This window comes from Clupea harengus, unplaced genomic scaffold, assembly GCF_900700415.2.
Source record: "Clupea harengus unplaced genomic scaffold, Ch_v2.0.2, whole genome shotgun sequence".
NCBI lineage: Eukaryota > Metazoa > Chordata > Actinopteri > Clupeiformes > Clupeidae > Clupea > Clupea harengus.
In genome coordinates this window covers 11,271-24,208 of record NW_024879988.1, presented here as the reverse complement: position 1 = coordinate 24,208, position 12,938 = coordinate 11,271, and the positions used below count along the sequence as shown (strand labels likewise).

Below are 12,938 nucleotides of genomic sequence, written 5' to 3'. Positions count from 1 at the left end.
CACCCAATGCAGTACAGGAACATCTTTTAACTCTACTCGACTCTCCATTTCATTTCATTTCATTTTAAACAGTCTTGGACTATGTACCCATATAGCTCGCTTCTTGGTAGTCAGGTAATTATAATAAACAAGAGCCAGGCGTGTGATCACATGACCGATGATACAAGTCATATGACTTCCCTTTCACTTCAGCTGCTGGAGAACAAGCATTTCCACGGCATCCGACGGTCGCAGCAAGGAAGTTGTTTGCGCCGTAGGTTGTTTGGCTCCCGTTATCCACCGACTGTGTTAGCCACTCTGCGCGGGACCAGGTCGGTATGTGTCGGTGTAGCTTGCTGTGTTTGCTCGCGGTATTCGTGTGCGCCGCCCGGGCACTGTATGCTCCGGATGAAGTCGGTGAGCTCCCCGGCATGAAGTTCAAGCCTAACTACCGACAGTGGTCCGGTTACCTGAAGGCCAGTCCGGGGAAGTTCCTTCACTACTGGTGAGTTTCTGATCGAACTGCGATGATCCAACTCTGATGGCTGCATTGCCTAGCATGCACTTCCTCATGGAAGCGATAGTATGTGCAGGTAGTTGGTTACGAGAACTTCAGAGTTATTGCTCAAAAATGTTAAATCACGCAGATTTAATGTTCCACAGTTACATCGTGTCAAATATATAATTTAACACCGTTAGTCACTAGTGCCACGGAACTGCGCAGGCGGCCACTTGCCCGTTAACGAGGTTGAGTCGCAGGTCAGGGGGGACTGCAGGGTCTTCAGTGATGCACGCCACCTGCTCTAATCAAAACACACACACATATTACGCAATCTCGTACCTACACACTGTAGTTCACAAACAGTTTAATTTATGGCTTTTGTCAGCTGACATGCAACCACAGATCTTCTGGAACTGCTGATGTCAGGTCTTTCGTGTGTGTGTGTGTGTGTGTGTGTGTGTGTGTGTGTGTGTGTGTGTTTAGGTTTGTAACTTCTCAGGGAAACCCTCTGAAAGACCCAGTCGTCCTCTGGCTCAATGGCGGACCTGGTTGCAGCTCATTGGATGGATTTCTGTCTGAGAACGGTCCTTTCCATGTGGGTATACACAGTCTCACACTAACGCACACACTGAATTAATGTGTCTTCAGACTACCACTCATCCCACTGCAGAGGCTGTAAGATCCACATCAGATCAGTATCTGAGGTCCCCTTGGACTGGTCTGTGTGTGTTTGTGTGTGCAGCCATATACACTGGTTCTGGATTATTGGGAGCTTAAGCACCCCTGTATCTTCAGACTCTGACCTAACTGTTTAGCCTCTCAGTACTTCCTCAATACTGGTCTGCATGTTGTTAACAAGAAGGGTTCTCTGTGTGTGTGTAGGTGAATGACGATGGGGCCACGCTGTATGAGAACCCCTACAGCTGGAATCTGGTGGCCAACATGCTGTACCTGGAGTCACCAGCAGGGGTGGGCTTCTCGTACTCCGATGACCAGAAGTACGAGACCGACGATGACCAGGTGACATACGCACGTGCATACACACATGCTAGCTGACGCACTGATGGATTCTAACAGTCTCTAAACGAGTTTGATCGTCTCAGTTTGTAGCTCTCAACACTGGATAGTCCAGATTGTGCCCTGTGTGCCGTCCTCAATGTAGATCTTTAAATGCTGTGTGCCGTCCTCAGGTTGCGGATGATAACTATTTGGCCCTGCAGAGTTTCTTCACCAAGTTCCCCAACTTCACTCAGAATGACTTGTTCATATTTGGAGAGAGTTATGGAGGAATCTACGCTCCCACCCTGAGTCTGCGAGTCGCAGCAGGGGCCACCAACAAGCTCAACTTGAGGGTCGGGTCTATACTATCCCCCAACACACACACACTTATATTATCTATATATTTATTTATTTATTTGAGTGTGAAGTCTGTGTTCTAAGTGGTGTGTGTGTGCTCCCTTGCAGGGCTTTGCTGTGGGGAACGGCATCAGTAGTTTTGCCCTGAATGACCAGTCGCTCATCTACTTTGGCTACTACCACGGCCTGTTCGGAGAGGAGTAAGAGACCCTCTGCTGCTCCTGCTGATGCCGTTTGGTGCTCTTGGTGGTCTTTGTTAATCATGTATGTGTCTCTGTCCTGATGTAGTCTCTGGCGTGACCTGAATGACAATTGCTGTAAAGATGGTGTCTGCAACTTCTACAACACCACAAAAGAAGCTTGCTCCATCTCGGTAATGTTGTGTGTGTGTGTGTGTGTATACACATATATCACCCATCAAATAGATAGGAGCTGGCTTGCTGTGTAAAATGTGATGGTGTATACTGCGTGTGTGTGTACCTTGAGGTGTCTTGGTATGCTTTAAACTGTGTGTGTGTGGTGTGTCAGGTTAGCCAGGCATTCGGGATCGTGTACGAGTCGGGTCTGAATGAGTATGCGCTCTACCTGGACTGTGCCGGCGGCGCCAGATCCCACACAGCCTATGGGAGGACCATGTCCCACCTCTTCAAGACCTACAGGAAGCACTGGCAGGCCAATAACGTAAGATCAGGAAGCACTGGCAGTCATTTCTGAAAACCAATCAAAGCGCATACCTTCATCTTAAACCTGTCCTCTCTGTGCGTTTAGCCTAGCCGTCTTCATCTTAAACCTGTCCTCTCTGTGCGTTTAGCCTAGCCGTCTTCATCTTAAAGTCTTCTCTGGACATCTCTGTGCGTTTAGCTGTCTGCTTAATTAGCTACTACTGAAAGGAGGCTATACATGGACAGTGCAGGTAGTCTGAACACACAATGCTAATAGTTCTGTTGAAATTGTGTGTGTGTAGTTGCTGAGCAGCCCCCCCACCCTGGGCGAGGTCCCTCCCTGCATTAACAGCACGGCTCAGATGAACTGGCTCAACAGAGCAGACGTCAGGAAGGCACTCCACATCCCAGACACACTGCCAGCGTGGGACATCTGCAGGTACACACACACACCATCAGACTTCTGCGAGACAAAGTGGGTCATACAGGCAGCCTGGGCTAGATGTGTGCTTGGACACACTTTGACTTTCTGACATCAGGCATAGAGCTATATCTATCTCTATCTCTCTAACTCACTCACTCACTCATTCATATATATGTACACACGCACAATTCACATTTAGAGATGCCCACATAGGAGGCTTGCAGACAGGTTGCATTATATGATCATAACTGTCCCGTGTGTGTGTGTGTGTGTAGCAACCTGGTGGGGGCGCAGTACCAGACGCTGTACAGCACGGTGAAGGATGTGTACGAGAAGCTGCTGTCTCTTGGTCTCAGAGCCCTGGTCTACAACGGCGACACTGACATGGCCTGCAACTTCCTGGGAGACCAGTGGTTTGTGGAACAGCTTGGATACAAGGTGTGTGTGTGTGCGTTATTCTGTGAAGACCTACATTAGATTGTACACATCATTGGGAATAAGCCCTCTTGTGTTGGAGATGTTTAATAGCACATCTCCTTTTCAGCGGATTTTTTGATTTGTACCAACATGTAGCCTCTTGCCAGAATTCCCACATGGATTCTAACCTCTATGTATAAGGGGGTCGTCATAGTAACCTGCATGTATAAGTGGGTCGTCATAGTAACCTGCATGTATAAGGGATCTGTATCGGTTCACGTAGACTGATCCTAGTTATCTTCCTGTTTGTAGTCCACTGTTCCCTACCAGCATTGGGTCTGTGATGACCAGATTGCAGGGTTCTTCCAGAAGTTTGGGAACATCACTTTCCTCACAATCAAAGTGAGTTCTCTTGCACACACACACACACACACTCTCGCTGGTAAAGTCTGTGAGTTCATCATTCAATCAAGTTTCTTCTCCTTTCCATGCCCTTGAAGTAATGTGCTGATTGGCTGGAACAGGTTATGGTGCGGTGTGGGCCCCTTTGTGTCCAGAGCCAGGACTGTACCCACTCCCAACCAGAGGAGCTATTCACTGAATTTGACACAAACCGTATTGTATTAGAATCGTGGACTGCACCTCTAATCTTGTCTTGAGTGATCGGTCATAACCAATAACATGTTTGTTTCAGGGTGCTGGTCACATGGTTCCTCAGTGGGCCCCAAGCCCCGCCCTCTCCATGCTGAAGAACTTCCTTCAAGACGGCCCTTACTGATCTCCCAGCAAGCACTTCCTGTTCATGCCCCTCATCCGCACTGATTGGTCCTCTTCCTCAGGAAGAGGAGGGGCTTGGACCATTGTGAATGTGAGATGATTTGTGTGTGGTCACTGGATGCTGTAAAGGGAATGTTTTGAATATGACTAATGTGCCCAGCTTTTGATAAATAAATTCATTTAAAAGATTTTGGTTTTCTTGGTTCTTCATGTCTTACATTTGGGGGGACTTCTCCACAGATGGAGTTATGTGTTCAGTAATGGCTGCTTCTCCACGGATGGAGTGATGTGTTCAGTAATGGCTGCTTCTCCACGGATGGAGTGATGTGTTCAGTAATGGCTGCTTCTCCACGGATGGAGTGATGTGTTCAGTAATGGCTGCTTCTCCACGGATGGAGTGATGTGTTCAGTAATGGCTGCTTCTCCACGGATGGAGTTATGTGTTCAGTGATGGCTGCTTCTCCACGGATGGAGTGATGTGTTCAGTAATGGCTGCTTCTCCACGGATGGAGTGATGTGTTCAGTGATGGCTGCTTCTCCACGGATGGAGTGATGTGTTCAGTAATGGCTGCTTCTCCACGGATGGAGTGATGTGTTCAGTAATGGCTGCTTCTCCACGGATGGAGTGATGTGTTCAGTAATGGCTGCTTCTCCACGGATGGAGTGATGTGTTCAGTAATGGCTGCTTCTCCACGGATGGAGTGATGTGTTCAGTAATGGCTGCTTCTCCACGGATGGAGTGATGTGTTCAGTAATGGCTGCTGAGCATCTCTGACTCATGTTGAGCTGGTGTTCATGTGGCCCACTTGAGTGTGTGATGTGTGCATATATTTAACCCAACCACACAGACAATATGGTGTGTGTGTGTGTAAATCTCTCCATGAGGCAGGAAGGTAAAACAAGGTAAAGAGTGCTGTGAAACACTCAGCTTTAATTGTAAAAATCCATATTTGTAATCCAATGCAACTGGACTGTGTTAGCAGCACGTGCTGGATGTCGCTTCCAACGTTGTTGTGGCTTTTAAACCAGGAAGTAAAAACACCGTTGGGCGTCAGGTTTTTCTTTTTATTCTTTCAAAATCACCCAACCCCAAAAATGTATTTGATTTCCCATAGAAACTGTAAACTCCCACACACCAATACTGATTTCCATACACATAAAAAAAATGCATTAGCGTTCTGTGGATCAACAATGTGATTGATGTAGGTGAGCGCGCGGTTTCAATGATTTGAGCCTCCTTTCAAAAGCAGGAGGAAAACAAACTGGTGTGTAATTACAACCTTTTCCAGTTAGATAAGGCAAAGTGCAGACAAACATTCATCAAAACACAACCAACCAAAAAGATGTTCAGCATAACCCTGTGGACTTCAGTTGAGTTTTGGGCCAGTGGTTCAGGAGCGTTGCTCTGATTGAACAGTCAAGCCTATTACACATCTTTTGTAATGAAGTTGAAGTCATTCAACCCCTTCAGCAGTGGGCTAGGTACAGTAGCTAGTAATCGCTACTAGGCTACAGGAAGCAGAAGGATCCCTTCCACTGACTAGCGTTAGAATGCTGAACTGAGTCATCACCATTCATCTCATTATTACAGAATAATCAGTTACCATGGTAACCAGACATGCCCCTGAAGACAGAATCCCTTTGATAAAATGAAAGCCCCATAGAAACCACTGTTTAAAAACCATGTCACAAACACATGATTCAGTCCGTTAAAACAAACACACCCCACTTCTCCCATTGGCCCCAAATACTGCATTTATACTACAACAACAACAAAACACACAAATGGGTTCAAAGGTGAAGTGTGTGATGACTGGGCAGTCCTGTGGTAGGCACTCAGGGTCATACACACACCAGATGGGTGTTGGGTCAGTGGCACTCCTGAGGTCAAAAGGTCATGTTAAAACTGGAAAAGCTCCCAAGGCGTGTGTGTGATTCCTAAAAGGATTCCATAGTAATGTTTGAACTTTCAGGCATTGCTTAAAAATTTGCTTTAAAATACATAAAACATTAAAATCAAGCCAATTGTGTTGTTGACAATTAAAAATGTTACCGATGATGTTGTTAGTCTCCTTCAGTAGTGTGTGTGTGTGTGTGTGTTTCATTAGTGAGACATTCGACAAAGGGAGGCATGCTGCATGCAGGTTGTGTGTGTGTGTGTGTGTGACAGCAGTCTGCTGAGGCTATCCTCCTATCTTCTTGCTTTTGATTGGACCAGTCCTTAAGTTGCTGTTTCTTCAGTAAATCAGCATGTTGATGAGGTCAGTGCTTTTCAGCCAATGAGCCGTCAGAATGGTTGATGATGTCCTGATAGATGGAATTAGTAGTGGTTTGTCCAAAGATGAAGGCTCCGATGGTAACCATGACGATACCGTAAGCCACCAAGGCATTCCAACTACGGAGATAGAGCAGACACAAAGATGACAATAAATATGATTTCCACAATGATAAGAGTGTGTGTGTGTGTGTGTGTGTGTGTGTGTGTGTGTGTGTGTGTGTGTGTGTGTGTGTGTGAGATGCATCTGACAGCAGAGGCTGCAGTGAAAGCTTGTGATAGCTTATATATACAGTATGTGTGTGTGTTTGGATGGCTCCAAGGAATTTGTACTAAGTGTATTACCTGGCTGATCTCACATCAGTTTCAGACAGCTTAGCCTGAATCAGACACAGACCTAAGAAAGAGAGAGAGGGAGATTCATCAACACATTGTCTCATGTTTGGATTTGCTTGAACAGCGTCTCTGAGGATAAACCAACAGATCAGTCCTGATGATGTTGGAGGAGAGGAAGACGAGGGTGACGAAGGTCACGCACCTGGGAAGACGAAGATGAAGCAGGCGGCGAGGCCTCCGATGAGGGAGATGACGCGGCCGATGTCGGGGATGAAGAGGGCCAGGATGAGGGTGAGGAAAAACCAAACGACGGTCTGCAGCAGACGCCGCCTCCGCTCTCGAACTACATCCACCTCCACCTGCTCGCCACGGAAACGCAGCCATAGGCCCTCCAGCACTGCCCTGAATACACACAAACATTATATACACACACACACACACACACACACACAAGTTTTAACCTACTATAATATACTGAAATTTTAGGAGCCTCATTAACAGTTTTCACATCCCTGATGAACAGCTGATTAACTGCCTAATTAACTAGCACCCACATCATTACCAGCTGATTAACTGACCTTATTGTTGTATGGGGAGAGGACACACTGAACATGCTGGATGGAAGCTTGGACAAGGTACTACACAAAACCTGTAAGCACAGAGTTGTACCTTGTCTGGTATAGGGCTTTAGTTTGTTCAGTTTGGGTTTATATGTTTTGGGGTTGTGATTACCCTGTTTGGTAATAAATACAGCTATTTTTAAGGAAGCCACTGTCTCCTGCGCAGTGTCTCCATACCTGCAACCCTTTTACACCAGCCTACATCTCACATCGTGGGGTGGCCGACTCGGGCCATTTTGACACACACACACACACACACTCTCTCACATTTACTAACTCACACACTTTCTTTCTCTCTCTCTCTCTCTCTCTCTCTCTCTCTCTCTCTCTCTCTCTCTCTCTCACCTGCCACAGAAGTGCAGAATGGGGTAGGAAGTGACCACACAGACGACGATGAAAGCTCGGGCGATTGCCACGGCGATGTCATTAGAAGGGTATGACATTAGCACGTCCTGATTGACATTTGAGCCGAATGACAGGAAGCCACACACACCTGCAAAGGAAGTCCCGCCCACAAGTATAAGACATCAAACTGTAATACACCATGCGGTAAACCCCACACAACAACACACATGCACATACACACAGACACAATTCTGTCACATGACTCTCTACTTCTCTCTCTCACACACACACACACACACACACACACACACACACACACACACACACACACACACACACACACACACACACACACACACACACACACACACACACACACACACCTGTGCCTGTATAGACAAAGAGGCAGATGATCATGCCAGCTGTGACCACGCCCCCCCAGGGCCCGAGGTCCCGCCTCCTCATGCTGTTAAATACAGGAACACTGCTGATGTGGCACTGAGAGAGGGATAGAGAGAGAGGGGGGGAGAGAGAGAGAGAGGGGGGGGGGGGAGAGAGAGGGGGGGAGAGAGAGGCGAGGGGGGGAGAGAGAGAGAGGGGGGGGGAGAGAGAGAGAGAGGGGGGGGGAGAGAGGGATAGAGAAAGAGAGGGGGAGAGAGAGAGCAGGGAAAGGGGGGGATAGAGAGAGGGGGAGAGAGAGAGAGAGAGAGAGAGAGAGAGAGAGAGAGAGACACAATCCTGTATTAAACCACCGCCTTGCTTGTGGTTTAATCTACAACATTAAAATCACACACACATACACATCAAAATACACAAAATATCACACACACAACAGCCCCTTCCTAAGCTACAAAAGACTATTCAAGCACAGTGATAGAGAGAGAAAGACGGAGAGAGACAGAAAGAGAGAGAGAAAGAGAGTAGGGAAAGTAAAGTGAAAAGTAGAGGGCCACAATCAGTGTTATCTAATAACAAGAGACATGCAGTGAATCACATGCAGGACTTAATGCAGTTTACCACACACACACACACACACACACACACACACACACACACACACACACACACACACACACACACACACACACACACACACACACACACACACACACACACCTGGAAGCCAAAGCAGATGGTGGGTAGTGCATTAAACACCGCTGTCCAGGATGACGGCCTGCAAAAGAAACAAAAACTCAGAGCATGTTTGGACTTCAATTCCCATAATCCCTGCACATGAGATCGTATTGGAGAGAATTATGGGAAATGCTGTTCTTACCTGGTAGGGATGTATCCTGGGGTCACCTCCTTATCAGGCCAGAAGTATTTAATGATGACCACGGTGGTCACGTACCAGGTGCCAATCACACTCAGGGCGCTGCCATGGAAACCACGGAGAAGGTAAAGTCAGCCCTTCACATTAAAACAATAAAAACACCTAGCCAGCCACAGAGATGTACAACTACACAGAACATAATGTGATCCAGGGACGAAAAAGTTGAGTGAGTGAGTGAGTGAGTGTGTGAGTGAGTGGGTGAGTGAGTGGGTGAGTGAGTGGGTGAGTGGGTGAGTGGGTGAGTGGGTGAGTGGGTGAGTGGGTGAGTGGGTGAGTGGGTGAGTGGGTGTGTGAGTGGGTGAGTGGGTGAGTGGGTGAGTGAGTATACATCATACCTGGCGTATTTCTGGAAGCCAATTTCTTTGGGGATGGACAGGGGCAGGATGACCAGCACTGATGTTATGGTGATGGTGAACTTCCGGTTAGTGTACCAGTGAGCATTCACCACAGCCTCAGACTCCTTCGCCATACCACCAATCACTGTAGCACACACATGCACACGCACACACACAAAGACAAACACACTTTTAAATACAAACTGTGTATTGAATGTGTCTTTGAAACCAGTTCCACATAACCTGCCTCTACACTCTTGTCATTTCTACATCCCTGTTGCCATATTAGAAATTACACTAGGACATCAATGTGTGTGTGTGTGTGTGTGTGTGTGTGTGTGTGTGTGTGTGTGTGTGTGTGTGTGTGTTTCTCAGGTCTCACTGGCTGAATTGGTTGTCTGTGTGTGTGTGTGTGTGTGTCTGTGTGTGTGTGTGTGTGTGTGTGTGTGTGTCTGTGTGTGTGTGTGTGTGTGTGTGTGTGTGTGTGTGTGTGCGTGCGTAAGAGAAGCCGAGAGACTCACGCTTCTCTAGCTGGTCCCCAATGATGATGAGGAAGGCTATGCAGGTCCCAAAGGTGTAGACGGCGGTGGCGACCTCACACACTACCCCAACGACACGCCCACACACGGCCCGCACCACCTCCTGATACGTGCCCTCATTACTCACCTGCAGGGGAGAACAGCTGATTTACACACACACACTAATGACACTGGTGTGTGTGTGTGTGTGTGTGTGTGTGTGTGTGTGTGTGTGTGTGGGTATATAACATCAACACATTAGTGGTACTGGTGTCAGTGTATTATTAATGACACTGTGTGTGTGTGTGTGTGTGTGTGTGTGTGTGTGTGTGTGTGAATGCATTACAATTAGAGTGTGTGTGTGTATACTCACTTTTGAGCAGTACGCCAGGATGACAAGCCCACTGATTATGAACACCTGCATGCACTGTAAAGAGGAAGTGAGGTCAAAGTTAAATCAACGTTCCGCTGACCATTTGTCTACTTTTGCTGATGCAGAGGCATCCTACACACTAGGGACCAGACAAGAGGAAGTGTAGATTTCACAAGAGGGAAACTGCTTCTGTGTGTCTGTGTGTCTGTGTGTCTGTGTGTCTGTGTGTCTGTGTGTCTGTGTGTCTGTGTGTCTGTGTGTCTGTGTGTCTGTGTGTGTGAGTGTGTGAGTGTGTGAGTGTGTGAGTGTGTGTATGTATGTATGTGAGTGTGAGTGTGTATACGTGTGTATGTGTGTATACGTGTGTATAAGTGTGTGTGTGTATAAGTGTGTGTGTGTGTGTGTGTGTTCTCACCATCTGCATGACCAGTCCAACAGTTATTCCTCCAGCCATATTGAAGGCGGCAGGGAAGTTGAGAAGCCCCGCCCCCAGCGCAGCATTCACCACAATGAAGATGGCCGCTACCGAAGAGGTCCCGCCCCTGCTCTGCTGTGATTGGATGGGCGGCATTTCTGTGTCTACACTGGGGCTCTGGAGAAGCCTGGCTCTCTCACCAGCATCATCGCTCAGCCGCCAATCACCTGCTTCGCTGTTCACTGCCATGTCTGCTCGAGACATGATTGACCCCCCCCACACTCACACACACACACACACACACACACAGACAGACTAAAGGTGCCGAGTGATGGCTGTGGCCAAAGCAGAGAGAGCAGGTGCTCAGTCCTGTCTGCAGTGGGGCAAGGCCTAAAGGAACACTCAGGAGATTTTACCATGGACACCAAACATCGCCATAGACATGAGTCCTGGATCTCACACACACACACACAAAACACACCTGACACACACAAAGGGTGACTTCTTTGGAGCAACCTGGCAACACACACAAACAAACAAACAAACAAACAAACAAACAAAAACAAACACACACACACACACACAATGCCCTGTGGAAAAGCGGAGAAAGACAGAACACATAATTACAAAGTGGACATAAAGGGGTCAGAGACACGCTGAGACAGAGACATGCTGAGACAGACACGCTGAGACAGAAACACTCTGAGACAGAGACACTCTGAGACACTCTGAGACAGAAACATTCTGAGACAGACACGCTGAGACGTGCCTTATCTGTCTGCACTCCTCCACTGATTATAGACGCTATAATTGCATCATTTACTGTGACAAACTGGTCATGCTCCGCAAAACTGTCATGTCGGCAATGTTCCAGGGGTCAGTCTCCCTGAGCAGCAGCAGCCGGTGGCAGGATGTCACGGGACTTCCAGCGGTGCCAGGGATTGCATAAATTACGCTGATGCGTGACTCTCACACACCTAGCCCACCGTGCACGAGCAAGATCCACATGAGGAATACTTACCATAACTGACAGGCACAAATGCGCCGGTCACTGCAACAGTGCAGTCAGACCATTAACTCAAAGCTCAGGAGATGAACCGCACACACAATTTAACTGAGGCAAGTTCTATGAAATGAAGTCATGCAGGGACCCAGAGTTCTCTGAAGGGAAGAGCGCCCTAGCTTAATGACTGAGGTCATCACCACACCACCTGTACCTAACATGCTGAGCCCGTTACCATCCGACAGGACAGCTATGAGAACCCCCCCCCCCCCCCACACACACACACACACACTTGGGTTGCTCTTTCAAAACTAGACTGAAATAAAAAAAGACTAGACTGAGGATCCTGATTTTACTTGAAGTGACTTTTTGAGTCCAACCCAACAGCAAGGGTATCAACCAGCCCTTTTGTCCGATCTCACATCACCGCACTCCTGACATGTTCCTAGTCCAGTCGCTTAATGCACCACCCAAGCAAACAACCCATGAAGGACACTACAAACCCGGCTATCAACCTAAACACAATCACATACACCTCCATTCACATACATACCAGATAAACGGGTCAAGAAACAGGATTAAAAGTCCGGGACTGTTTTAACTCACAAAGACCTGTCATCAACTAGTGCATCTGTGAATGAGCGAAGGATCTTTGTTATTGTTAGAGAAGCCGCCAAAGCTAACCTGTTTCAGTCTGCAACGTTCAGTCAGTCTCGTATTTCCACCGGACGCAAAGCCACGCTACTCCACCGTTGCATTGTCAAAGTGGCCAGCGCCTCGGACGTGTGAAACGTTTTGTTGATGGACTGTTTTAAAACACAGACGTTAAAAGCCTCCCCAGTGCGCTAAATCTTAGGAGCGCTACTGCACTACTGCTGATAAAGCACTGCAACACGTGACTGTCACGTGATTCCGAGTCGGTGACATCATCATTCGCATCTGATGGACCTACGTTAAACTTACATCCCATTGATCATCAGAGCAAAGGTGTCAATTTACTAACATATGATTGCTCGTGGGATAAATCCTTTTGTATACAATAGTTAATGCATTTATCCTGAAGCGACACGCCAACATACTGGCACAACTAAGCACGTAGATGTATTCAATATTGAACGCCTGTATTCAGTACTATTGGATTTAGGCGTAGGCCTATGCGTAATTGTGTGTTTGGGTGGGGTCGTTCGTGGCAGGGGGTTGAAGTTTAAAGGTATTGATTAATCACTTGGTGAGACATTAGCCCCGTTTACGCTGTGGGCCACCGGTCC

The 12,938-nt window shown here is 47.5% G+C and overlaps 2 protein-coding genes across 2 annotated transcripts; one reads left to right on the top strand and one right to left on the bottom strand.

The window, feature by feature from the left end:
• The first annotated feature begins 246 nt into the window (after positions 1–246).
• LOC122131063 (lysosomal protective protein-like) lies at positions 247–4,305 on the top strand. Its single transcript, XM_042705967.1, has 11 exons — positions 247–484; positions 965–1,076; positions 1,364–1,501; positions 1,672–1,833; positions 1,946–2,037; positions 2,126–2,210; positions 2,366–2,518; positions 2,802–2,938; positions 3,199–3,361; positions 3,653–3,742; positions 4,035–4,305. The coding sequence occupies exons 1-11, from the start codon at positions 318–320 to the stop codon at positions 4,116–4,118; spliced, it is 1,383 nt and encodes a 460-aa protein (XP_042561901.1). The 5' UTR covers positions 247–317; the 3' UTR covers positions 4,119–4,305.
• An 856-nt stretch (positions 4,306–5,161) lies between these two features.
• On the bottom strand, positions 5,162–12,592 carry LOC122131062 (putative sodium-coupled neutral amino acid transporter 7). The gene is made up of 12 exons (XM_042705966.1): positions 12,355–12,592; positions 10,668–11,257; positions 10,253–10,306; positions 9,883–10,027; positions 9,362–9,506; positions 8,970–9,068; positions 8,810–8,867; positions 8,077–8,191; positions 7,694–7,841; positions 6,931–7,130; positions 6,738–6,789; positions 5,162–6,512 (listed from the first exon to the last, which is right to left on the bottom strand). Exons 2-12 carry the CDS (start codon positions 10,929–10,931, stop codon positions 6,380–6,382), a joined length of 1,413 nt encoding a protein of 470 aa, XP_042561900.1. The 5' UTR covers positions 10,932–11,257; positions 12,355–12,592; the 3' UTR covers positions 5,162–6,379.
• Positions 12,593–12,938: the final 346 nt, after the last annotated feature.

Bases quoted from the DNA above. Each gene is read 5' to 3' on its own strand.
- LOC122131063 (XM_042705967.1), top strand. From the start codon at position 318: ATGTGTCGGTGTAGCTTGCTGTGTTTGCTCGCGGTATTCGTGTGCGCC. The intron at 1,077-1,363 runs GTGGGTATACAC...GTGTGTGTGTAG, and splicing joins CTGAGAACGGTCCTTTCCAT to GTGAATGACGATGGGGCCAC. The intron at 2,038-2,125 runs GTAAGAGACCCT...GTCCTGATGTAG, and splicing joins CACGGCCTGTTCGGAGAGGA to TCTCTGGCGTGACCTGAATG.
- LOC122131062 (XM_042705966.1), bottom strand. From the start codon at position 10,931: ATGTCTCGAGCAGACATGGCAGTGAACAGCGAAGCAGGTGATTGGCGG. The intron at 10,307-10,667 runs GTGAGAACACAC...TCCTCTTTACAG, and splicing joins TTGGACTGGTCATGCAGATG to TGCATGCAGGTGTTCATAAT. The intron at 10,028-10,252 runs GTGAGTATACAC...TCTCCCCTGCAG, and splicing joins TCCTGGCGTACTGCTCAAAA to GTGAGTAATGAGGGCACGTA.